At 45.7% G+C, this 27994-nt stretch overlaps 1 protein-coding gene across 6 annotated transcripts in view; it reads right to left on the bottom strand.

The window, feature by feature from the left end:
• Positions 1–27994, bottom strand: part of POU2F1 (POU class 2 homeobox 1) — a 615583-nt gene that overhangs the window by 245443 nt on the left and 342146 nt on the right. For all 6 annotated transcript variants that reach the window (XM_078656693.1, XM_078656695.1, XM_078656696.1 and 3 more), the window contains one exon: positions 8313–8439. In XM_078656693.1, coding sequence (XP_078512819.1) covers positions 8313–8439 — 127 coding nt within the window. The remainder of the gene's footprint in view (positions 1–8312; positions 8440–27994) is intronic.

The following is a 27994-nucleotide window of genomic DNA, read 5'->3' as shown; positions in this document are numbered from 1 at the left end:
GCAATTGAGGTAGAGGGGGCCTGCGTGCACAGGCTGCAGGTGATATCGGGGAGTCCACGAGAGGTGTCACCACACTGGACTCGGTCTATGGAGGGCTGGAGGATCACGCAGACATCGTTGGCCCACTTCAACTCGGGCTTGGAGCGAAGGGTGCAGTGGGGTCTTCTGGCATGGGGATTCTGTGGTAATGAGTCCTTCCAAGGGCCCTTGGATGCCTGCAGGATGCAGGGAAGCATGTCTGTTGCTTCTTGGGAGGTCTTGGTTGCTCTGTGAAGTGATGGCAGGTCTCCTGGGCTTTTGAGACTCAGCAGTTCCAGGACAGTCTACTTTTGGGGAAACTGGCAAAGGCAGCAGGCAGGCAAAGCAGGGTTGGCGCCAAGTCAGTTGCTGGATCTTCTGTTCTTGAAGGATGCGTCTCTTCACGTCTTTCATCGTACAGGACAACAGAACTGCTATTCTAATGCCAAGGGCTCGCCAAAACACTGAATTTAAGGGCGTTAGGAGAGTGTTGAGTAGTAGCCAATGGGCTACTGAATGGACCATTGAGGTCACTACGCCCTATATAGGACCAATTGTTGTGCTGTGTCCCAGAATTTCTAAGTATGCCATTACAAAGATGGCTACTTTTGAAAAATTGTGTCCACCTCAGATTAGCCCACTTGGGTGTGGCACACCTACCTGACCAGTTTTCCCACCTGTCCAGGTGCCAAAGGGGCTCTGGACAAAGGGAGTTGGCTTCTGTTCCTGTGAGGGGAGCCAGATTTGCATTTCAAAGGCGGCAACTGTTTGGAGCTTACCAGTCTAGGAAGGCAAATCAGCAGGGCATCCTGTGGGAGATGGTGTGACACCATCTTCAAAGACTGGGTTTTGTTCTGGGTCTCCCGAGAGTAAAAAAGGTCTCACTCTAGGAGGTCACAACAGTGTCTCAGGTGCACGGCTGGACGAAACCAGTCACCGAACACACCAGAGGCTGGTAGGTTTTCAGGGGACACCTTTAAGATGCCCTTTGTGCGCATGTGTTGGTGATTCAATACTGGAATCAGGGTGGCTTTATCAATGCGAGATGTTTGATACCAAACATCCTATTGTAAGAAACTGTCTCTATAAATACTGCACCAAAGTGAGGTACAGTGTGTATAGAGTCAGAGTCTCTCCAGAGGTTTGGCAGAGGCTAAAGTTAGATAGAACCTTACTCTCCAAAGTGGTAGCTTGGTCGAGCAGTAGGGCAGTATCAGCGGACAGTATGAAGCATTTGATGTACACACTCAGTCAGCAAATGAATCCACACACAAGAACTGAACTCTAGGCCAATTATTACTTAAATATTCCTTACCCAAATTTGTAACATTCCGACACACGATAAAGGTTCAATTCTGGATATAATCTTTAAAAAGGTTCCATTCAGCTAGGTCAATCCAACCTTGCGACTGGTCAGACCATTATATTATCACTTTCTTTATCAAGGAAACAGTGAAACCTAACTCTGGTCAATCTACAAGACCAAAAGTATGGAAAAGAGACCTGAAAAAAAAATCAACCCTAACATATTTCCGTCTTCTAGCTACAACCTACTTCTGCCCCCTGCAGATACTTCTCAAGTCCATGACCTCACCAATCACAACCTCAATTCCATGAACTCGATACTAAATGAGGTAGCCCCTCTTCAACTAAAGAGAGTCTCCACAAAAGACTCTAAGCCTTGGTACAATGGAATACTTAACGAGGATAGATGATCTCTCAGAACTTCTGAACGCATTGGAGATCAGTTCCATCTGCCAATCACCTCAAGATTCTAAGGAAGAAGAGAAATACATATTACAGAAAGATCAAGCGCACTAAAGCAGACTTCTTAAGCTACCAACTAGACCAAGCAAAAAATCGTCCCATAAAAACGTTTTGAATTAATCAAAACCCAATCTAAGGATGCTCCTCAACGCCTGCAAAACTGATCTTTCCCACAACCCAATTGTGAAGAATTTGCTGCCTTCTTTACTCAGAAGACCGATAGCATCAAGAAGAACCTCCTCAATGATCGAATCTTACACTGCTTCTACCTCTCTGGACAAGATCATAAACAGCTCACTACAACAAGGTTGCATCCTGGACATCCTCAAAGCAGGACAGGTATCACCCATTCTAAGGAAACCCACGGCCGACCTTGGCCAAACTATTGGAAAAATGTGTACACCTCCAGCAGACAAGGCATATTGATCACTTTGACCTTCTTAACAAATACCAATCAGACTTCCGAGCAGGTCACAGCACTAAATCAGCCATGACACATAATTGACGACGCTCTACAAATCCTTGATCAGAACGGAACCTGCCTACTCATCCTGCTAGACCTCTCCTCTGCCTTTGTTACGGTCAAACATGAGAACCTGATAGATCTTCTGAAACCTAGAATGGGATTATTAGGGTCAGTGCTAAATTGGTTTACCTCATACCTTCAAAACCAGACACAACAATTCAAGGTCAACAACTCCCTGTCCAAACCCGTTGCAGTAACTTGGGGAGTCCCACAAGGGTCCTCACTATCCCCGATATTGTTCAATCTTTTCATGGAACCACTAACCGAAATTCTACACGCGTCGAAAGTGCAATATCACACAACTATACCTTAAGATCCACACCCTAGAAGACATCAAATTGCTCAACACAACGCTTGGGAATACCCAGACATGGCTGGCAGAAAACCATCTCAAACTGAATGCCCTAAAAACCGAATTCCTCCTAATCGCTACACCCGCCCAAGTCCCCATAATGCAAGACTAGATCAAACACCTTACGGCACTCAACGGTCAACCAACCGTCATGGATTCAGCAAAATCACTGGGAATAACTCTTGACAGTAACCTCAATATGTAAAAACACATCAGCAATGCAACAAAGGGAGCACATTTCCAGATAAACACACTGAGGAAGCTGAAACCTTTCCTGCCAGACAATGACTTCAAGCAGGCAGTTAAAGCTCTAGTTATCCCCCGAGTGGATTACGGAAGTGTCTCTCTCTTTGTGGCCTACCCAAAGCTACAACGGCACCTCTAAGAGCTTCAATCAATGCTGCAGCGAGACTCATCAGTGGTTCTAAAAGAAGGTCTCACATCTCTCCTGACCTAAAATCCTTGAATTGGCTATCTTTGGAAGCCAGAATTCATTTGAAAATAGCGTGTATGACGCACAAAAGCCACGCATCACAAGGCACACAGCTATCTGGCACAGAAACTGACGATCTCTGGTGGGATCAGATCCTCAAGAAGTGCGGAAAACCTACTACTGAAACCGCAAAGATTCAACAAGAAGAAAACATATAACTAAACCTTTTCAGTGATGGCGCCCAGAATCTGGTATGCCTTACCCCCAGAAACCAGACTTGACTCCTCTACTGTATCCTTCAAAAAAGAAGTAAAATCGATTCTCATGGCCAAATTCACCTGAGCAGATTCTAAAGAAATTTTTAGACCAAACGTACCCTACTAATAACCCTTATTATGTCAAGGGACAACCCAGGCATCCTAGACACTATATCTACCCTTTACCAAACTCACCGGGGTAGTTTTGTGATGTACCTTACAACTTTGTTTTTACAAGTTGGTATGTATACGCGCTTTGACTTGCATTGAACTGATGTGTACAGATCCGTACTTACCGTAAAGCGCTCTGATATCCGCAAGGGTCTTGTTCGCTCTCTATAAAACTTTCTAATAAATAAATTGTTTTGTATAAAAAAAATATACTGTTTTATTTCTAGATCCAAGCAAGCCTGGTACAGGAAAGCATAAAAATAATTTGTAAGAAAGTGGCTCTATATATACTGGACCAAAGTGAGGTACAGTGTGTATAAAGTCCCAAATCTCCAAAGGTATGGAAGAGGTTGAAGTTAGATATAACCTTACTCTCTAAAGTGGTAGCTTGGTCGAGCAGTAAGGCAGTGTCAGAGGACAGTGTTAAGCATTTATTGTACAGTCAGCAAAGGGTCTCACACACTCAAGAACTGAACTCTAGGCCAATGGTTTTATATCAAAAGATATAGTTGTTTTATTTTAGAACCAACAAGGTATCAAAATATACTTTTTTCAATGAGTAACTTTAGGTAATTACTTTGCAAATAGGCAATAGACTTTGTAGTACAATAGCTACAGTGGTTGCAATAGGCAACACAATTTCAAACACATTTTAACATTGAGCTCAATTAGTTTTTTCTAGGTAAATGCAATTGATTCCTTTATGAATTACTTTTCTAACCACAGGACTGGATCCTAGATTCAGTCCCGGGACATGAGCTGTAAACAGTTAAGTAAAAGCGTTTTGGTTACAGTTGGGATTTTTAAAGACCGTAAATGTATTTTCAAAGTTGACACTTAGAAACTTTTCAGTGAAAACCAAGCAATGTTTATCCTATGGGAGGAAATTCAAGTTAGTACACTTATAATTACTTTTACGGTTCAGTGCTGGGCTAAAAGGTGCGGCACTGGAGAAGTGTGGCTCAATGGTTAGAGTGGCAGACCCTGATGCAGAGGTCTAGCCCCGGACCAGGGCGCCAGTGACAAGCTGCCTGTCAAGAGACAAATATACAAGGTGTCTGACCAGGTGAAGGCTAGCATCAAGGTTGAGGTTGCCAAGATGTTGGTGTTGGGGGTGACGAGCCCTCTAGTAGTCCATGCTTCAGCACAATGGTACTGGTGTCCAAGTCCAAATCTCAAAGGAGAGAAGCCGGAGATGAGTTTCCTTGGGGGCTACAGGGGTCTCAAAGCAGCCACTAAGACAGACACACATCCCACTCAAAGAGCTGATGAGCTCACCAATAGTGAAAGGCAGCGAAATATCTAAGAACCTTTGACCTGACACCAAGCTATCCGCAGATAGCCCTCACCCCATGAGCTAAGGAGAGGTCTGCTTTTTCTACACCTGAAAACGACTTTCAATTTAAAGTGATGCCCTCTGGATTAAAATGAACCCGCCACCTTCCAGAGACTGGTGAATTGAGTACTTTCAGGTCTGGAAAGTTTCAGTGCAGCTTATCTTGATGCTATAGCTGTATTTAGTTGCACCATGGAGGATCAACTGGTTCACCTTCAGGCCTTGCAGCAAACAGGCCTGACTATCAAGGCAAGTAAAGGTGAATGGTAAGGCTCTGCTGTGTACTAGGGCCACCAAGTTGTTGGAGGCCATGCACAACCTCTTCATCCCAAGATCCACACAATTCTGGCTTGGAAGCTCCTAAGACTCAGACCCAAGTCAGAGCTTTCCTTGGCCTGATTGGGTACTACAGGACATTTGTGAAGGGTTAGGGTACCATAGTGGCACCACTAAATTAACTTACCTCCAAGAAGCAATGACTACCACTATTACCTTTGCAAACACCCTGGAGGCTGACGGGAGGGCAAAGGGCACAACTGTGAACTGGAAAGATTGTTTTCCTCCCACAAACAGTAAGAACCACCTATGGGAATGCAGGTCTGGCAAATAAAGTAAGGAGCCTGCTGGTCAAAGGATAAAACCAATTTGACAAGGATGAAGGCATGTTCTGCCGAAGTCTGAGTGAAAATGTAAGTGTATAAGGAAGGGCGGGAAGAGGGTAATCGAAAGGGAATAGAGTAACTATGACTGCCAACCTGTAACACCCACTTTTCTGAGATAACTACATGCAAGCCTGAAAACATCTACTCGCCCACTCGCAATTGCGAGCAAAGTTTTATCAGGTCGAGCTATTGTAGGCACCTACCACTCCCATCTGGCGAGAAAACTTAGGCTGGAAAGGAACAGGTGTTGTGTTCATTCAGAAAGTGAACGTGCAATAGAAATACAGTTAAATCTGGTTTTGTATCTTGACAAATTTGCTGTCTGTTCAAGGAAAGAGGTCAAATGTCAGTGTGTCTTTTAACTAATTGCTGCATGGAAAATGAGGTTTGTTTGTATCTCTTACTAGAGTTAGAGGTTTTTGTCAAGTGAGCTTTCTGAAGAGGTTCAGTTATTTTTCTCAAACATATAACATTTAAATGACTAGCCTGTAAATGTATATTACAAATATTTTAAAATATATCAGGAATTAGAAAAGCAATTATTTTTGTACTTAATAAGTCAAAGTAACAAAGAGTAAATTATAGCAAAACAAACAAGAACACTTTACTTGGTGATTTACAAATGACACATATTTGCAGAAACTATTTCCAAACATAATTGTTTGTACACTATATAGTTTTATCAGTAAAGCCACATGTCAATGGGAAGGTTTGTGGTAATTTCAATGTACAATCTGCTGATTACAAATGACTGTGTGCTGTCACTTTATGATTTAGTTATGTATTTGTTAAAAGTGATAATTTTTAAACATTTGAGAAACATCCCTGCCCCCAATTTCTGATGATAAAAATTCTGTTGATGAACTAAGAGGCAAGTCAGGGGTCATGTGTATCCTATATGTGGATAGATTTGTGTTATATATGGAAAAAATGTTACTCTATTAAATTAAACAAAACAGTTTTTTGTACAGCAGACATGCTGAACTCTCACATTTGAAGGTGCTCTCATATGTGAGAATAAAGAAAATGGCAGCTCAATGAATTAAATTATTTCCCCACAAGCACTCATTTGAAACCAATCTATGGGTCAGGAGCAATACAAATAGGTTAAGTAGATTATTTAAGTCACTTGACCTGCAAGTCTAGTAACATTTTTATGATTTTTCGAGGGCTGACATGCAAACTAGACAGGTAAAATCATATTCTGCAGCACCACTGCCAATGGTGACTCCCAAAGGGAAAATCAGAACTTAGACCATGAAAGGGCTGAACAGTCTGCTGTATGGGCAGAGATGGCTGCCTTTAGCAGTAAATTAGTCCCAGGGACTAAACACTGAACTTCCGGTATTGCTGATGGAGGTGGCAGGCCGGATAGAGCAAGCCCAAGTATCAGACTGTTTTGGAATTACCTTCAAATCTCTCTAGGGCTGAATCGGCCTTGTCACCAAACAGCCTGGGGCCATTAAAGGGCCTATCCATGAGGGATGCCTGCACATCCTCCAACCTAACATGTTTTGCGCATACCGGTTTGATGACTAATCACACCAAAGCCATGGCTCATCCACCCAAGCTCTCAAAATGTATTTGTCAGTATAAAGAAGGCTTATTTGCAGGATCCTCCAGGCCACAGGACAGGTCCATGACCTCACTCATGTCAAGAGACGGAGCTAGGCCTCTGCGCACCCCTAGATTCATGTGAGGCTAAGGCCAAAACTCAAAGATCAGGACACCCGATTTGTAGTTGGGCACTCATGACAGGGGAACATAACTATACTTCATGCAGGTGACAATCCCATCCCAATATATCAAAAAGTTGCTGTAGATTAATTTATTTTCTCCAGAGCGCTCTCTTCCAGAATGGAATGCAAGTGTGCTGTGTTTGTAAATTTTATTTCTTAACCAATTCACCAGATTTCAAAGCTTCTGCTTCAGCCTTCATCTTTATAACTCATTGCCAATTTAAGGAATACAATTTTAGGGTAGGGTCCGCATCTTCTGACCAGCCTGCACAAACAAATGTGCTTTGGATATGAGGTACATCATACAGAGACCATGATAGAAGTTTGTTGTAGAAATGTTAGTAGTGCTGATTGTGTTCCTCCTTGAATATTTCAAGAACACCTACCCTCTTATTTTGGTAGTTACTTAAATAACTGGTTAATTAAAAAGGATATTTTCATGAGGGATAATGAGAGCAGATGTCCGACAAACCACCTCTTCAAGAAGTCTAGTCTTCAAATCACCCTTTCTAGAGAATTAATAGAAATGAAACCGTATAGAAGAGTATTCACTTACGAATGTGAGTTGTGACACTCTGGTCTGATTTTGGTCTCCAAACATCTTAGATTGTCCTACTAAGAAAGGATTCAAGAAAGTGATCTTTATTGGCTCTAATATTAACTGAACCATGGGCAGAATAGATCTTGCTTCATATGTAGGCTGGATTAGAGCCATATGAATGGTGTTCATAGTGAATTGAGAGGTTCGAATATAAGCAGTACATGGCTAATTATACATCGGTATACACAAATCTATGAATACACTAACTACAATAAACTAAGAATCTCAATACATATGTGTAACCACTAAATCTAATATGTCTGTTCTCAACGTAACATTGCGCATAGCACCAAAAGCCTCACAGCATGGCTTATCACTACAGTTCAATCTTCCCTAGTTCTTTACTTGAAATTCTTGTATGCAATCTAGGTATGAAATTCCCTCTTATGTGATGCAAGTCAATCAAATATTTACGTACACATTGATGTAACTGTCACATAACCAACTTACTCTGCTGCCCCTGCGGAGATTGTGAGATGATGAATTGAGCTGGCTGCAGGTTTGCGGTAGGATGCACCAACACAAACTGCTGTAAATTGAGATTCTGTTGCTGAAGATGCTGCAGCTGTTGTAAATCCTAAAAAAAAGGATTAAGTCTTTAATCTGAAGCAAAGACATGTGGTTGCAAAAAAAAAAAAAAAAGCATACTTTAAACTAAAATATACTAATACACACTAATAACGGACAGTTTATCAACAGACGCTAACCTGTATGCTGGTGGGGAATATTTAAGCTTCTTTGCCAGGAAAATTTGTCAGAGCTATTTACAGAAAGTTCAATTTGAATGCATACGTGCACACTGACCCACAACACGGTGATAATACTCCATTGGTTCAAGTAGGCACATAAGAATATCAAACAAAATTCTGCATCTCTGTACCTAAGTGGTTAGTACACCTGCAATTTATTTACAAATCAGGATTTGCCCCCGTCCAGTTGATAGAGGCACAAGAATCATTCAATTGATCGGCCTACGTAACATCCAGGGAGCTGGTAAATGCAAACTGTCTGGACCCTGTTGTGCCTGGATTGTTTTGTGCCCGTTTTTTCTCCTGTATTTTTAGTGTTATTGTTGCCTTTTATTGTGCCTTCTCTGTCTTGTAGTCCCGTTTTCCAGCCCTGTACTCAGAAATGTTCTGCCCGTTTCACATTCCCTTCCCGGCGCTGCTACCCCCGCGGCCACTGCCGATTCCCGCTCCCACCTCCCAGATGTGCCTCCCTCCCCTCCCCCCTTCCCGAATTAATGGCGGCCGCTGGGCTGGCGCGCCAAAGACAAGCCCTTCTGCAACCGTCTGCGACCCGACCACGAAGAGCGCCAGAGACCCTGGATCTCAGACCACCGCTGTCCTCCTCACACTCAACCCAGGAAGGAACAACAACTGCCAGCTGTCCACGCCGAACACCAGCCACGGCCAGTTCCTGCCACCAGACCTTCACCACCATCCGCATCCCCACCGCCTACGCGCGAAAATCTCTGATGTACATCCTCCTCAATGTGTGCTCCCTGCAGAGACACACAGTAGAGATCTGGAACCTCCTTGACACCCTCTTGCCAGATGTCACCTTCTTCACGGAAACCTGGACCAACTCCACCTCCGCCCCGACATCACCACCGCCATCCCAGGCGGATTGAACTCGCTGAGCTGTCTTACTAGAAATGTATGTGAAGTGAACCTGTGACATGCAAATGTGCATTGTGCACACACATCAGGGAAAATTAACCATCGAGCTTTCGTCCCAGGACTGGTCTTTGCAGAATGCCAGTAAGACCTCTGCAGAAGGTACATTACCCCATGAGCTTTTATACAACGTTTGGCACAGCGGCCTCTGAGTAACCTACAGATCTGCACAGTAGGAGATCAAACCGCTGAGTGGTTTCATCGGTTCTAAAATAGGGGTGGGCGGCGGGTGCCGGTACTCGGCTCCACAGCAGTTGGCAGAATAGTTTTTTCCAAACTTCGCAATCCAAGCAGAGTACGGATTTCGCAAAACTCTGAACTTCACCGGTGGAGCGGAGTTCACCGACCACCCTATTTACTATTTTTCAATGGAATACTGATGTAGAATGATAATTACTGCCCCTACATTCCTGGGATGCCTTTACTTGAGAGTATGACCCGGGACCCTTCCCTTCCATACTGAACTGCCACTAGAGGCCACATCTTTAGAGCTAGCTTTTGTTGCTCTCTACAGTAGATATTCTGCATTGGCTTTTCAGACTAGTACTAGCTAAGGTTTATACTATTTTAATTTTCAAGACCAGCTAGATGCTTGGGTGACTCTTTTTCCGCATTGTTTTGAAGAGGCCAGAAAATAGAATGCAGAAATTAGTCGATCCACATTACCCATGATCCACGCCGTGCACGAAGAATATATATAGAATATTAATTGTGTCATAGACTACAGCCAAAATTGTTTTCGTGCAGTTCTGTTGTATGCCATATTAGTAGGTCTATTATATTTAGGCGTTCTTACCTAGAGCCAATATATATATAAATTGTTTTCCCATCCCAACGGTGCATTGTCGGTTATTGTGGTTATATTGGTCACCTACTTACAAATAAGGATCCTCTGTATTTGTACGGATTTAAAGTGTTTTCAGCAGCATAAAAGATCTGACACATTTGCATACATTATAATCATTTTTCTTGCTGTAAAGTTGTGAAGGAAACTCCAATAAGTAAATATATTGTGAGAACTATCTTTGTCAGTCGCTGCCTTGGCTGTATGATAGCAGTGCCCCTGACAGAAACTAAACATAGCTTATTTTAATAATTACTATTTAATTACAAAGGTTTATACAAGCAACACGGAGGAACAAATAAGTTTGCCTCTGTTCTGACTCCATTGAATTATTCCTGCTAGAGCTAATTGTTTAGTTCATAAACTGAAGTTATATACTAATGATTTGGGGCTAGATATAGGTAATTCCGATTTACCTACTCTTAAATACCGAATTTTACCGATTCGGTATTTAAGAGTAGGTAAATAGGAAGGTGGCAGATGTAGGTAATTTTAAATTCAGAATTACCGAATCTGTAACATTTACCGATTCTGTAAATACAGAATCGGTATTTCCCATTGATACCTATGGGTTTTGAAGCCCATAGGAATCAATGGGAAATACCGATTCTGTATAGGTAAATACCGAATCCTGCAAGGGTGCAGGGGGTGTCACTTTGACACCCTCTAGCACCCCAAGTACAGGCTTGTGTGACATGTGGCACACATACATGCCCTAAGGGCATGTCTGTGTGTCACATTGCACAGGTGTGCATGCACAGATGTGCATGCACAACTGAATTCGGTATTTTACCACACAATAGGATTGTGTGGTAAAATACCGACTCTTAAGGGCCTGTGGCACTCTTTGAGGTGCCACCTACATCTGGATTTACAGAATCTGTAAATTTACCGATTCTGTATTTTACCGATTTGGTACATTTACAGAATCGGTGAATTTACAGATTCTGTAAATCTCAAGCCCCCTACATGCCAAATACCGGTCGGTAACGGCCGAAATCGGCCGTTACCGGCCGGTATTTGCTCTCCTACATCTGGCCCTTGGTGGTCTATTTCAGGGCAGAGAAGTCCAACATTCACAATTCACTAGATAAGGTTAGAGTTTACCTGATTGGGGCGCTGTTTCAGCTGTCATTTAGAGGGAGAAAGGGATTGGCTTCATGCCATTGCTATGTGTCCTGCTCTATATGATTTTGTGTTAGCAAACTGATGGATCCGAGATCATTATTGTATACACTTTTTCAGTTGAAACCTGTGACTTTTGTTTGAGATTATTGGTCTACTCACTGCTTTCAATTATTAGTAGAGTGGCCTTCATTAAAATGTCAATTTTGCCACTTTTATTTTTTTAATTCTTCAAAGTCCCAAATAAAATCTCTAGAAAAGGGTTTCCAGAGGTTCATTCATTATTCTGTAAGCTTATTTAGAATAATCACCAGCTTGGGCTGAGTTGGCCCAATCTACAATTAGACAAAGAGCATGGTAACCGTGCTCTGCCTCATGCGCAGTCATACTACTTGGCAGCTCTAGTAGTCATCTTCTCTCCTTTAAATGATACACTTTCTGTCCCAACTTTTGATAATTTCTTTAGTCTACTCCATGCTGGAAGATACTGGGGTTTCCCGACAGGAGTTCATGAAAAATATTTTACCTGAATCCATTTGAAGGATGCAAAGGGTGTTGAAACATCTGGATGCGACGGCGTTGACCTGCTTGTTCATGGAGAGGGAGGTGTTTAGCACGATGCCGAGGTTTCTGGTGTGGTCTGTGGGACTCGGAGGGTTGCAGAGTGCGGTGGGCCACCAGGTGTTGTTCCATGCTGATGGGAAGGGCCTAGGGACAAGGACCTCTGTCTTCAAGTTGAGCTTCAGGCAGCCGTTGCTCTTCCAGGATGGGATGTCTTTCCTTCCTGGAAGTTGAGTCTGGTGGTGTCCTTGTTGAGGGAAAGAATGAGCTGGGTGTCGTCGGCATAGGATACCATACTGAGGCCGTGCTGTCGGACGATGGCTGCGAGGAGGGCCATGTAGATGTTGAAGTGGGTGGGGCTGAGAGATGATCCCTGGGGTACTCCGCAATTGATTTCTGTGGGTTCGGAGAGGAAGGGTAGCAGTCAGATTAGTTGGCTTCTGCTTGTGAGGAACAAGCGGATCCAGTCGAGGACAGTTCCTTGTATGCCGGTGTTGTGTAGTCTGGCAAAAAGTGTGCGGTGGGAGACTGTGTCGAAAGCTGCTGACAGGATCAGGGCTGTGTGGCCTTGGTCGAGGAGGGTGCATTTGTCGTCTCTGAAGGAGAGTAGGGCAGTCTCGGTGCTGTGGTTGCTGCGGAATCCGGATTGGGAGGGGTCGAGGTTGGAGTTGCCTTTGTTGAACTTAATTAGCTGTGCGTTGACGATCTTCTCCGCAAGTTTTGCTTTTACAGTGAAGGGGAAGAGAGATGGGCGAGTAGTTTGTGAGTTCCGTTGGGGTCTGCTGAGGGTTTCTTAAGCAGGGGTCGGACGTCTGCGTGTTTACAGTTGTCAGGGAATGTGCCGGTCATGAAGGTGGTGTAGATGTGAATGGCGGTCCCAGCTGGTACTTGTGTGTGGAAGGTGTTCCATGCTGATAGGCTCAAGTGAACCAAAGATCTGAGAGGCGCCCACTGCTGTTGCTTGGTGGGTGTTTGCCACAGATGTGATTGGTAGTCCTTGCTGATAATCATGGGTGTGCCACAGATCTGAGAGATGCCACCAGCGGGAGCTCGGGGCGTGCCCCGCGTCTGAGAGGGATCCGTTACCGGGGCTTTATTCCTGTTCTGAATCAATTGTCATGGCGCTGCTCCGTGACATCCGATGGATTTCATTTCTATCTTCCTGTCTCCTCCTTCCGAGCGGATTATAGTGAAACGAATAAAAGAACAGAGGCAGAAATCCCAGCCAAGGGATACAATCCTGAAGAGAGGACAGCTTCAGAAGGACAAACTGCGAGACTACAACCAGCAAGAACTGAGCGAAACAAGGAACCAGGGACCGAGATAAGACAATATTGTAGAAACGTGCCTTCCCTGCCTGAGGTGGCAGCATGGCTCGCACTACTGTCGGTGTAGGTTGTTTAAAGCTTCTTTTCGTGAAGAACATTTACACAGTTAACCACTATTCAAGAGAGACAGTCTGCTAGCTCACATTTGATGCCTCTGGAGACTCTCCAATCAGTAGTCCTGTGACAGTATTCCACTGGGATTTACATTCTGCCAGTGTAGGGTTTTTAGGCGTGTAGCGAATTACAGCACCTACATTGTGCACTGTACCAGCTCACCCCCTCAGCTCTTTCCATGTTAGTTCAAGAAAGGCAGGTGTGACATTCAGCTAGACGTGAAAAGCGCTGTTAGGATTTCCAGTCTGAAGCACTATGTTAATGCCCCTCAGAGGACAAGCATGTAAGCAGTTTAGTCCAATTGCACACGCAAGTGTGATCTACAATCAAGTGTAATCCAACTAGTCTTGAAAGCAGATTCAGCTTTGCCTTTCTCAGTGCCTAGCAGCTTGACACGTATGTAATGTTGTGCATGTGATGCAGGAGTGATGGGGCAGAACTACATCTCCCAAAGTGGTTTTAGCACATGTGAGTGAACAGAAAATGTGTACAGTTGCAGTGTCCCTGTACACTTTGATACACCAGGGAACCGCAACACTCTAAGCAAGCCTGCTGCAGATCACTGCTGCAGGGCCCCGGCCTCAGGGCACACACCTGGCCATTTCCTGCAGGGCCTTAGGAGGCAGCATTTAAAATCCACATGTAACCCTTGTGAGAAGGCAGTCTGATATATGCTGACCACTAGTTATAGTGGGCACCTTGTACCATTCCAAACAACCCTTATTGTTGATTAGGTTAAAGACAACCTTTAAAGGAATCTATCCTAGTGGTAGCTTTAGAGAGCAACCTTCAGGCTAACTCTCTAAGGAATGTAAAGCAGCTTGTTTTACCAGTCTATAACCTCCTCAATGACCAAATGAATGGAGAACCACACAAGGTACATATATAAAATATATGTATTTATTCCTAAACACTCTCTACTAACCTCTTTATGAAATTAGAGAACAAAAGCACACAATATTAAATCACTAGAACAACAGTAAATAGCACAATTCACAGTGGGCCCCAGGGGGAGACCAAACCATATACTAAAAGTGGTATAACAACCACGACTTGACTAGACACAGTGCCTAGAGCACGTAGAATCGCTGGGACCCCAAGGAAACACAGTTGCGCGCTCCGTACAACTCTATGGGAAAGTCGCGTTTGCAAATTTAAAGTTTAAGGACACTTAGGAGAGGACTTTGAGCAAACCCTTTCAAACTTAAAATGTTCTACAGCCAGCACCGATGTGACCACCGGAGTACCCGTGTAACACAGGGAAGCCGGGTGCATAGGTGTCAAATGGTGTCGGGAATCTTCGTCATTTTCAATGGCGAGATGCTGCAAAGTGATGCTGCCGTGAAGAGGGAAAGTGTCCAGTGCGATCCAAGCCTGGATCGAAGCTGAGAAGAACCTGAAAGCAGAGGGGACAGAGTCTGGGTTACTTGCCAGTGACCAGGGGCTCGGTAGACAAATGCCCACCGATGTCGGGTGCTTCAGCTGAGAGGAGGCGAAGCTTGACTCTGCAGCCATCGGGACCAGGAGACGTCGAGGATGACCAAAGTCCGTAGGCGAGCTGTCCCACGAATGATGTAGAGTGCTGGGTGGGTCAGTGTCCGGATAGAACACCAACAAACTTTGGCAACTGCAACCCACGCAGTCAGAGAAAAGATGCTTCGGTGAGAACCAGCAAGGTCCTGGGGACTTCCCAAGCGAGGGAGAGTCAGGGCACGTCTGGAGCAACCAGGTAAGCCCACTGAAAGTTAAAGTTGCCTTTACAGGGACCCACAGGTCAAAGTACCAGGGATCGCAAAGGCACCTCGAGAGGAATCACAAAATACCAGCCCACAATACACTTGTGGAGTGTAGGCCGGTAATCTTCAGTGGAATCACTGCTAGGGGTCTGGACTACAACAAGTATAAAGCACAGCTTCAGGGGTCGCCGGAAAGCAGATGCTTCTGCAAGTGGACACGGTGCCCAGGGGTTCGGGTTGCACGATCCCCACGAGGGATACGGGTCTGAGGTTTGCTGAGCACACTAGTCGACCTCTGGGACATTTCGAAACCCATCTCCTGTGTTGCAAAAGTCTTCGGAATCCTCAGGAGCTTCAGAGTTGCAAACCGGTCAGATGTGTCTTTGGTGCCTGCTAAACAGGGGAGTAACTCCTTCTCCTAGGGAGACTCTTCAGTCATCCAACGCAGTTTAGATAGTCTAAGTAGGTTTCTGTAGTAGCAGAGTTTCGTCCAGATAAATATAAAGTCCTGTAGCCAGGGGTTCCTACTTTATACCAAAGGACGGGGTGGGAGAAACTCTGGGGACCCACCTATGGGAGGGTCAGGACAGAGGGGTGGCTACACCCATGTCCTTTGTCAAGTTTCGCGCCAGAACAGGCACAAATTGCTCCTGTGACCGGTTTGATCTTGACTGTGCAGAGGGACGCCAAATGTGCCCCCTGTACAGACATCAAAGCTCTCTCAGAGTGACCCATCCAGCCCCAATACACTAAAGCCTGTCTGGGAGGTGGTCACACCTCCCTGTGACAGGAAACCTACTGTCCAGCCTTCCCCTGCCGGAGTTTCGTCCAGCAGCAAGAGGGCAAACTCGTGTCTGTGGCTGACAGCAGCCATCTTGTGATGCCAGGGTCGAGAAAGCCGGTGTTGTCATATTTCTCCCTCTAGGAGGGTGGAATCATACCTTACTTACTGGTGTGAAGGTATGATTCCAAGGTGTTTGACACCAAACACAACAGGTTTCTGTGCAGCCGTTTTAAAGTTAGCATTTACCGCGAGGTTATAATGCACTTAAGAGTATATATGGTATGACTGCATCACAGAACAACCCCGGAGAATAGATTCCGAAGGCTGAAGAGGGGCTCTGCTCCTGCATGGGCACCCTCTCGCATAAAACCCAGCACCCTGCCTTCAGGATTGATAAGGCCTGCCATAGGGGTGACTGATAGGTTTATATGTGCAGTGATAAGGTAGATATAGAGAACCTATATCTAAGTAAGGGGTGTGTGCACCACCTTACACAGGCTGCAGTAGCAGACGTGTGGTATTAATTTGAGTGGCAACTCAGGGGTGGAATAATACATGCTGCAGTGCAGCCCCTGGGAGGCCTCTGGGGTACCTATGCCCAAGGTATATCATATACTAGTGACTTTTAAGGGTACCCATCCTTTTAAGGGTATCATCTTCCACACCACACGCAGAGCTCAATGGAGAAAGGCGTTCCTCATCCTTCTCTCCGTCTCCTCCACCAGAAAATCAGCTCATAGCCTAACTCTCTCCATCACACCATCCCTAGTCTTTCCAGGCAGAGCCACCATCACTATTTACAATAACGGGATTGTCCTAGCACAAGCTACAGACAGGAACCTGGAACTGCTAGACAACTTGTTCGACACCTTCAAAGAACACCTCTCCAATTCACGGACCAACACTCATATCTCCTCCAGTCCCACCAACCATGACCTCACAGCTACATACTCCTCAAGCAGGGGCACACCTACCACCCCAGACCTCCCATCCCCCACCCACATTCCCACTATCCCAAATCAGCTCTCAAGCATAGACACAGATCGCTCCCCCTCATACACCACTCACACCCCCGCCCCTGCTACCAACTCGCGGACCTCCACACATACCCTCAACACTCCTATCACACCTACAGCGAGCATTAACACCCCGCGCACGGCTAACAGCACAGCTCCCACCCTTAACACACCTAACTTAGTCCAGTACCAGAATAACACGCACTCCGACAAATCCCCCCCTTTATCCCCCCCCATTCTCAGTCCCCATTACCCTCTAACCAACTACGCAGAACATACCTCCTCTCTGAATTTAACCCCTCAACAGGATCATCTCCAATGACGCTTCCCCTCCCACTCTCAGCCCCCACTATCCTCCCTGCACCCCCACCACGGCTATCAGTCTCCCAGACTACACCTTGACCCCCCCGCCTAACACCAACGCCCTCACTCTCACCACCAACGTCCTCCCTACCTCATCCACACCCCTCCCACCCAAAAGCTTTCCCCTCCCTAACTCCATCCCGCACACCAACACAACGCAGACCTGCTCGAACACCAGCCCTCCCCCCCAGCTGCACACGAATTCCCTTGTCAGCCAATCACCGCTGACTGCCACCACCACCCCCCCCCACGATGGACTACATCATGGCCAGCCTCACACAGATAAAAGAAGACATACACACCATCAAAGAACTACTCTCTGCACACCCTATACACCCCTCACCCACCCCAACATTCCCTCCCAACCTGTCCCCTACTCCGCCGGCTGACTCCCTCACTCAACACGCCCCACACCGGGCGTCAATCCCTGCTCATAGGCGCAGCAACTGCCCTCGGCCCCCGCATCACCCTTGCAACGCCCCACGCAACTACACCGCCCCGCCCAACTTGTCCCCCACCCTTCCGACTAACTCTCTCACTCAGCTATCCCCCAATCTGACCTCAATCCCAGGTCGTAATCGCTACAACCGCCCTCGTCGCACGCACAACTCTTCTTCTGACCTCGACACACTCACCCTTCTCCGCTCCTATGACCCAGCCCCCCAAAATAACACAACCACCCCACACCTCAACATTCCCACGATACACTCAAATCCCCTTAGGCCGCCCACACTAAACAGCAGATTCTCCATCCCCAATAACCTGAGAAAAGTCCCTCTCTCTCTAGAACCATCTACCGCCCTCAACACACCCCGTCTCAAATGCACTCTTCTCAACTGCAGATCAGCCAAGAAACATTCCGCCGCCATTGCTGACCTCCTCTTATCGCGGGACCTTGACCTAATCATCTTGACAGAAACCTGGCTAACTGAATCTTCGACACCTATAATGGACATATTGGTTCCTCCCGACTACCACATTATCAGGCTCGACAGAACAGGCAAAATAGGTTGTGGAATCGCATGCATCTACAGGAACAACCTCTCTGTTCAGAAAGTCAACTCCACCTCCCTACCATCCCCAACATCCTGGGAATACATCTGCCTTGACATTATGAGTGAGGGCAAACCGATATGCGCGCTTCACAGCATTTACCACCCACCCAGGGACAACTTCACTTTTTCCCAAGAAATAATGGAGTTGATCTCAACCAATTCCGGACGGCAACTCACCCAAATATACCTTGGTGACTTCAACCTCCACTGGAACGATCGCAACGACGCAGTGGTAAATAGTCTTAAAAATTTCCTTGATGCCCTTAACCTCACCCAAATATGCAACGGCCCAACCCACGAGAAAGGTTCTACCCTCGACCTGATCATCTCCAAAGAGGACTCTATCCAACTATAGTCCATCCAACCCTGTGACTGGTCAGATCATCATATTGTCACATTTTTTATCAATGAAAAAGTCAAAGTTAACCCGGCTCAACTCTCCAAGCCCAAAGTCTGGAAAAGAGACTCGAAAAAGCTCAACCCAGGCTCTTTGCCCCCTAACAGTTGCAACCTCCTACTGCCACCGACAAGCGCTACAGACGTCCAAACTCTGACTGACCACTATCTCAACGCTATGACATCTATAATTAATGAGGCTGCACCTATGGAGCTGAAAAGAGTCTCTACTAAAATCTCCAAACCATGGTACGACGGGGGTCTCAATGAGGATAGACGAGACATGCGAATGGCAGAGCGTACCTGGAGATCAGCCCCCTCTGCAATGCACCTAAAAGAGCTGAAGAAAAAGAGAAACGCCTACTTCAGGAAAATAAAACGCTCAAAATCAGACTTCTTCAGCCTCCAACTCGACCAAGCAAAAAACCGCCTGAGAAAACTGTTTGAGCTAATCAAAACACAATCCAAGGAACAACCCCAACCGCTCAACACTAGGTGTGAGGCACCCTCCTGTGAAGACTTCGCTGCTTTCTTCATCCAAAAAACTGACAAAATAAAAAGCGATCTCCTCATTGACGCAAGCCTCTACTCCAAACCCCAACGCCTAGCACCCATTGAACCAAAAAACAATGCTACATGGTCAACCTTCGGCACATACTCGGAAGAAGAAATTGGCAAACTGCTCAACACCCTGAAACCATCCAATCACCTCACGGACCCCCTCCCTGCCTCCGCAGTAAAAGACTTTACCCCTTTGCTTCTCTCTCTCTGGACTAAAATTATCAACAGCTCACTCCAACAAGGAAGCATACCTGACTCTCTCAAAATTGGACAGGTCACACCTCTACTAAAGAAACCTACAGCCGACCCCTCTGATCTTAACAATTATCGTCCCATCACCAATATTCCTACTCTCGCCAAACTATTGGAAAAATGCGCACAACTACAATTGACTAAACACATTGAGCAATTCCATCTCCTCAACGCCCACCAGTCAGGCTACCGAGCAGGACACAGCACAGAGACTGCTATGACTCACATAATCGACGACGCACTTCAAATGCTAGACCAAAACGACACCTGCCTCCTCATCCTTCTAGATCTCTCTTCAGCATTCGACACCGTTAAACATGAGAATCTACTAGAACTACTAAATACAAGAATGGGTTTATCTGGAACTGTTCTCAAGTGGTTCACTTCCTTTCTTCACAACAGGTCGCAGAAATTCAAGAGCAACAACCTGATGTCCTCGCCAATACCTGTAACGCTAGGCGTCCCCCAAGGATCCTCCCTATCCCCAACTTTGTTCAACCTAGTCATGGAACCTCTCACCTCCTTGCTACAAGTATCCAACGTAAACTTTCACATGTACGCCGATGACACTCAGCTATATCTCAAGTTACAATCCCCCAAAGACATCTTACGTCTGAACTCAACGATCAGGAGCACCCAATCTTGGCTGGCTGATAATCACCTCAAACTAAACGCTATGAAGACTGAGTTCCTTCTGATCTCACCTCCCACGAAAATATCTACCACACAAACATGGCTTAAGCACCTAACAGCACTCAATGTCCAACCGACCATAGTGGATTCAGCAAAATCTTTAGGCATAACACTTGACACCAACCTCAACATGCAGCAACATATCAGCAAGGCAACAAAGGGAGCGAACTTCCAGATCAATACTCTGAGGAAACTTAAACCCTACCTCCCAGCCAAAGACTTCCAAACAGCAGTACAATCGCTAGTCATCCCACGTATTGAATACGGCAGCACCGCCCTCTGCGGACTCCCCCTAACTACTACCGCACCACTAAGAGCTTCGCTGAATGCTGCAGCGAGACTCATCACTGGGTCAAAAAAGCACTCCCACATTACCCCTGACTTGAAATCCCTGAACTGGCTGCCTTTTGAAGCCAGAATACAGCTGAAAATCGCAAGCATGACACACAAGGCGGTACACCTAAACTCACCCGGCTACCTCGCTCAGAAACTGACAATCTCTGGGGGAACTAGAAACACGAGAGGCACAAACAATCTTCTGCTGAAACCTCGAAGATTCCGGAAGGAAAAAACTTACAAGCGCTCCTTCTCAGGATTGGCGCCTAGGATTTGGAACTCACTCCCTCCCGAAACCAGGCTTATCTCTTCCACTACACTCTTCAAAAAAGAAGTAAAAGCTATCCTCATGGCTAAATACACTTGATCTATCATCTCGAACTCAGTCAACACCTTGCACCGATCTGTTTTGCATGCTTGACTCATTTACTTATTTGTATGAGTTGTTTTATTACTCACGTGATGGCTTGCAGCCACCTATTTGTACTATGTGATCTATTGATTTATTGTTTGACTATGTTCCCTCATGTACCCCTCTATGTAAAGCGCTCTTATATCTGTGAAGATCTTGTTCGCGCTATATAAAACTTTGAAAATAAAATAAATAAATAAATACCCCAGAATCCAATCTGTAGTGTACCTAAAGTACATGCAATCAGTTTATAGGAGAAAGCAGCTAGGCTGGGGTCCTGAATAGCAGGATCCCAGCCAGACTAAGTCGAAAACAGTGAAATATCAGCAAAAAGTGGGGGTAATTATAACAAGCATTTACAATGCAATGGTTTCGCCTTTGTTAAAGTTAGAGCTATTGGCATTTTTTTGTGTTATATATCTGGATGCAATGACAGAAGCAGCAAATTACCAGTTGGGCGGCACACTATGCTTAGCACAGATTTTTAGCTTAGGTGTTTTAAGCCATGCCCTTAATTACATCGAACACCCCCTTTGGAGAGACCCCCAGTTTTTCATCCCACTTAAAGCTCTGGAAACAACACCATGTCACAGTAGCACTGTGCATTATGCATGACTCATGACTTCCACTTTTACGGAATGCCTATGTACAGGGGCATAGTGAGCCCTCCCCTGCTCCACCCCTTGCTTTAAAAACTACAGCAGGGGTGAAGTCCTTGATGGGCCTCTTCTGTCGGCAAATAAGCAGACAAAGGCTCAGCTCATAATTAATGTGAAAAGGTGGGTAAGTGAAGGGATGGCTAGATTAGTGAAAGAGTGAATGGATGAATGAAAGGGTGGATGGATAATGAGAGAAAGGATGGACGATGAGTGAGTGGAAGGATGGATGAGAGAAGGTAAATAGATGAATGTATGGGTGGAAGGGTAGATGGAGAGGTAAAAGGATGGATGGATGAGTGAAAGGATGGATGAGTAATAGGGTCAATAGATGGATTTATGAATGGATGAGTGGGTGGATGGCTAAATGAAAGGGGGATGGGTGGATAACTGAAAGAGTGAACTGATGGATGGATTGATGAACTGGTAAGTGGAATGGGTGGATGGATGGATGAGTGAAAGGATGGATGTAAGGCTGTGTGAGTGAAAGGGAGGGTGGAAGGACAGGAGGGTGGATACATAAGTGAAGGAGTGAAAGGGAGAAAGGGTGGAAGGATGAGATAAAGGATGGATGGATGAATGAATGAAGGAGTTAACAGGTGGATGGATGAGAGAAAGGATTGATGGATGAAGGAATGAAAGGGTGGATGGATGAGTGAAGGAGAGAAAGGATGGATGGATGAGAGAAGGGATGGATGGATGAGTGAAAGGATGGATGAGTAATAGGGTCAATAGATGGATTCATGAATGGATGAGTGGGTGGATGGAAGGATGGATGGCTAAATGAAAGGGGGATGGAGAGAGAAAGGGGGATGGATGGATAACTGAAAGGGTGAATGGGTGGAAGGATGAGTGACTGGGCGGATGAATGAGTAAGGGAAAGGATGGCTGGATGGGTGAAACGATAAATGGCTGGATGGATGAATCGATGGACGAGTGGATGGATGAGTGGATGGATGGATAAGGTGAAAGGATGAATGGAGGGATGGATGAGTGAAAGGGTGGATGGAGGGATGGATGAGTGGAATGATGGATGGAAGGAGAGATGATCAATAGGTTTGCAAATAGCTGAATATTGATATGGATGGACACACAGATGGAAGGACAGAATGAATGGTGAAAGACTGAATGATGGATGAGAGAATAATTACACCTTGTAACCCCCATTATCGTACATTTCCTATAGATTGACTTTCACATTTATGAGTCATGGTCTCTATATAATATGTGTGTGATGTAACACACTCCGACACCCTTTCCTACTTGCCTGGGATGAGTAGCACTATAAAAGAAATTAAATACACGAGAGAGGGTCTATGTGAAGAGGAGGGTCACCATTGGAGGGTGGTAGCAAGGCCGGACTGGCCGGACAGGGCATAGAGCGTTTTCCTGGGAGGCTGGAAAAGTGAGGGGGGGCGGTTTGTTACCACAAAAAGACCTGCACATTTGCTCAAAGCTGCGCACATACTGAAAAAAAACATGAAGTGCACAATTGTCTCAACCTAATATAAACTTCCTTTCACTTGTACTTAAGTGGTTGTCTATTTACTTATTATATATACTATTGTGTGACCTCTTCTGATGTGTCTGTAAAACTTACTTTTTGTCCTGAATTTGGACCTCCTGTCCTGAATTTTTGTCCTGAATTTCGACCCTTTGTCCTGAATTTTTACGCTCACCTTCCCGAATTTGCACCCAACCCAGTTGGTCACCCTAATCTGAAATGCGCTTTAATAGTAGCTACGGTTGCTCAGTTTAATGATTAAAACATTATGCAGGGGACTCCTGCTTTGATTATAATTTTCCATGATGCCGTATCTGTTCCCCACTCCCAATGCGAAGGATATAACATAGAGTGACTATTCATACAAATACATTATAAATCACATTAAATCTGCATGACACAGAAGACATTTTTTTAGAGCTAAGACGGCCGAACTTGGGGACTGCATAGAAAGAGTGTACGCTCCAGCTTTGAAACATAACTTCACAACTAACTCTCCCCCGCCACCATACCCACACGATGCTGAGATTGTTTTTAACAACACTAAACGTGTGGAACAGACTGTAGTTTCACTTTCCCATTAGTGTTGTCGCCTGACAAGGCAGAGCGAGCTGATTGTAACTGCAACACAGGACCATATGATGACAGTGTACAAACATTAACTGGGCATGTGAGTGAAAAGTTCGGCAGTGCTGGCTTTGGGTTTCATCCTTCATAGCTTAATATGTATAACTCGGGTAAATCTAAAGTGCTCGTTTCTTACTCCACTGCAAAACAGAAAACACTGTGAAAAAAGGGCAAATACATGGTCTGTGAAGCTAGATTACAAAAATATTTTTACTTAGACAATGCTCTTTCAAATTGGTAAAAACATACCATGTATAAAACAACCACTGGTTGTATAGCACATGTAAAATGCTGCGACCTTTCAAAGAAGCTAGAAAGTGATCAAGACCAATCACCCAATCTAGCAACGTAAATCTACTAAATGTTTCATTGAACATGAACTGGCATGACTTTATCTTTAACAAGTAGAAGAACTCGAAAGTCTAATCCTGGCGTCCATGCATGCCTAGACTGTGTGATCTTGGGCATTATCTCTGGTGGTTCTGGAGCAGTTAGAAACCAGCTGAATAGCTTCATTGGCATTCTTAAAAAACAAGGACGAAGAGGCGAAACTACTATTATAGGAGGAGTTCTTGGCATCTGGGAAGTAAGGTCTTTCCCCATCTTCCTTCAGGGAAGCTCTGCTGTGTAGCGTCAGCCTGTTGCATGTAAACAGAAGTCTCCCGAGATGGATGGGCAGCGCACGGCATGTGTGGTTATTTCTGTCTATGCCTGTGAATATGAGTCAGTTGTCTGCATCTTGTATGTATGAGCTGAAGCTCATTATTGTTGTGTGTGTCGGTCAGTTAGTGCTTATATATATTTGTCTGTTAACGTTTATGTTTGATAGAGTGAACATCATGTGTGTATGTTTCTATGACTGAGTAAGCAAGCACTTTTGTTAGTGTATACAGTTAGGCGTGTTTTTTTTATGTATCTATGAATTTTGTGTTTATGTGCATTTGAGTGTTAGTCAATATACATGTCTGCATGTCTAGCCTAGTATGTGCTTGTGGCCCAGAGTACATATGTATGTTAATCTTAGCTTGTGAGTTCGTATGAGCCACGGTTTTTGTTTGCATCTGTGATTGGTGTTCGTTGGGTGAGCATGTTTGAACCTTTCTCCATGCGCTCCTTTCAGTCTATCCGAGTGAGCAGATGGGTGTGTGCCCGTTTTGGAGTGTGTTTGTGGGAGCAGTTTGTGTGCGTGTCTGCGATTTGTTTAAATGTGGTATCCCAGCTTTACAAGTAAAGTAGAAGGGGCCAGAACATTTATTTTGACCCACTGAGAAGGCCAAGAGAAGATGTTAGTGTCAAAAAGTATTTTTTCTTACTGCCTGATCTTATTAGGAGCGAAGACTACAATTTTCTCTCCAAATTAATACACCTTCATATTAACGAATAAACAGAGGCGGCGGTCGCATCACGACTAGCATTTATTTTTTTGCGGGTGCAACGGCCAAACAAGGAGGGGAGAAGATGGCTCTGGTATGGGCAAGCATCGAGGACAGGGAGGGATGAGGGACAGAAGAAGAGTAATCACCGGAACCATCAGTACCTGGGCTATGCTCCAAATAAGCAGAAAGAGGCATACTGAAGCCGTATGAAGCGCACACACACTCACCAATTAGCATAACCAGATTTTCCTAACCCCCCTATTGCATTGCGGGGCAGTTAGAAATGCCAACTTCCTCCGCTCAGCTCTGCCACAGCGTGATCATTTATCATCGGACAAGATAGTGGTCGGAAGTTGAACAGCAACGACGAGTGGTGGAGGCCTAATGACAAGGGAAACAACAATAAAAAGACAGGGCAGGGTGCGTGTATGTGGAAGCAAGAAGGGTGTGTGGACAGGAGAAACAAGAAACACAACACGAGCAACAAGTTGAACAAGCAATGACAAAACACAGGCAGGAACAAATAAAAAAAAAAAATTGTCCCCTAAAACAACACAAACACAGAAGCATAAAGATACAAGTAATAAATTGGACGGAGCTCTGAGGGAGGAAACAAAAGACAACAAGCACCTACGAGGACACAGGGGGCGGGAGGGGGCGGGAGTGGACACGGACGGCGGGAGGGGGCGGGAGTGGACACGGACGGCGGGAGGGGGCGGGAGGGGGCGGGAGTGGACACGGACGGCGGCAGGGGGCGGGAGTGGACACAGAAGCATAAAGATACAAGTAATTGGACGGAGCTCTGAGGGAGGAAACAAAAGACAATAAGCACCTACGAGGACACAGGGGGCGGGAGTGGACACGGACGGCGGGAGGGGGCGGGAGTGGACACGGACGGCGGGAGGGGGCGGGAGGGGGCGGGAGTGGACACGGACGGCGGGAGGGGGCGGGAGTGGACACGGACGGCGGGAGGGGGCGGGAGAGGACACGGACGGCGGGAGGGGGCGGGAGAGGACACGGACGGCGGTAGGGGGCGGGAGAGGACACGGACGGCGGGAAACGTGCACAGGACAGCGAGGGGGGGCGGAAAGGCACACGGAGGGGGCGGGAATGGACAGCGCATCAGTGAAAGGGGAGGGAACGGGAAAAAACGTAACTCCGCCCTGGGAAAAAATCTCGGGAACGCCCCCGAATCTGGTCCGGCCTTGACGGACAGATCTCTGTTCCAATGGCTAGCCTCCATTTATGGAGCTAGCCAATGGGACAGGGGGGCGTATTCCATTCTCCTTACTGGAAATCAAGAGATTTCTCTGGAGGCGGAGCTAAGAGCTCCGCCCTCCAGCCGAAACCTAAAAAGCAGATCCTACTCTCCTACACACCTACTCAAATCATGCATTTCCTGCACACTCCTGCACCTTTAGAGTCCCTCTCAGGGTCCTGGCGTGAGGCTACATTGTGCCCCAGTACAACCAACTTTTTTCACGCCTTGAATCTATTTCCTCAAGACGAAACAATTTCTGGCGTCCTCCTGCGGCAGCCGGTGGATGTCAGAACCTGGGAGGGGTTTACCAGCCGTAGAGCCCCATCCTCGCATGCAACAGCAGGCATAGATTTACAGCATGACCAGACAGGGACAGGCAAACAGAGCAGTGCCCAGACAGTGTTAGCACTTGAAAACCGCAATGCCAGTTGTACTGAAAAGAAAACAGGAGCAGGAGAATCAAGTTAGAAAAGCATCTCGAATTCCCTTTTAAACAGCACACGGGTGCCAAGCTGCCGTTTCATAGAGGTTTCGAGTTACCGCGTGTCATCCATCGTAGCTCGTGGGCATGGACACTTTGATTTTGTTGCAGGAAGGCAGTTTGAATGCTGACCTCTTCAGGGGTTGGTTCAACCAGATATAGTGCCCCGATCCTGCTATCCGGAATATGAAAAAACTGGTTGTGCTATTGTTTGCTCAAGATGCTATCTTGCATAAATAATGACGGATGTTTACTCTGCCCGCTCGCGGAACTCCGCGGAGTTGTTGGCAGCTCTGCCCAGGCCTAGTTAGTAAACCGGCTGGAGCAAAGAAGCTGTCCTTAAACCTGCGTGTAGCAGTCAACTACTATGCCGAATGTATAGACGTGATGGGGAAAGGAGGGCAAATACGGTCATCCCCATGTATAGCTATGGCGACTCGTTCAATGAAGAGAGCAATCACAATAGGGGACAACTGATACCTGTCTAGTCCCCCCGAGTACTCCTTATTTTGTCTGCCTCTAAAGTGTTGATTATTATTGACAGAGAATCCGCATAGAAGTTGTTGAGCATCGATAAAAACCAGGGAGGAAATGGAAATGCCCCCAGGATGTAAAAAAGAGCCTACCAGCAAACCAAATCAAAATTTTCAGCATTGAACATCAAAATAGCAGCTTGCCGTTTATTCTAAGCAAAACAATAAATCTCCTGTATCAGATACTTAATATTAGTAGATACTGACCTATTCACCAAAAACCCGTTCCAATCTGGGTGGATCAAAGGCGCAGTGGCAGATATAACCCTAATTGCTTTGATTTTCATGAAAAGCTTGCAATCCAAATTTAAAAGGATAATTGGGCGGTATGTTCCAGGATGAATTGTGAACTTCTTTCAAAATACTAATTACTATCACCTCTGGAAAAAAAAGGGAGGAGTGAGACCCCCACCCCTAAAATTCAGTTAGAGTATTACCA

The sequence above is a fragment of the Lissotriton helveticus genome, chromosome 8 (assembly GCF_964261635.1).
Source record: "Lissotriton helveticus chromosome 8, aLisHel1.1, whole genome shotgun sequence".
In the NCBI taxonomy this organism is placed as follows: Eukaryota; Metazoa; Chordata; class Amphibia; order Caudata; family Salamandridae; genus Lissotriton; species Lissotriton helveticus.
The sequence above is the reverse complement of the archived record's forward strand: the minus strand, read 5'-3'. Positions and strand labels throughout refer to the sequence as shown.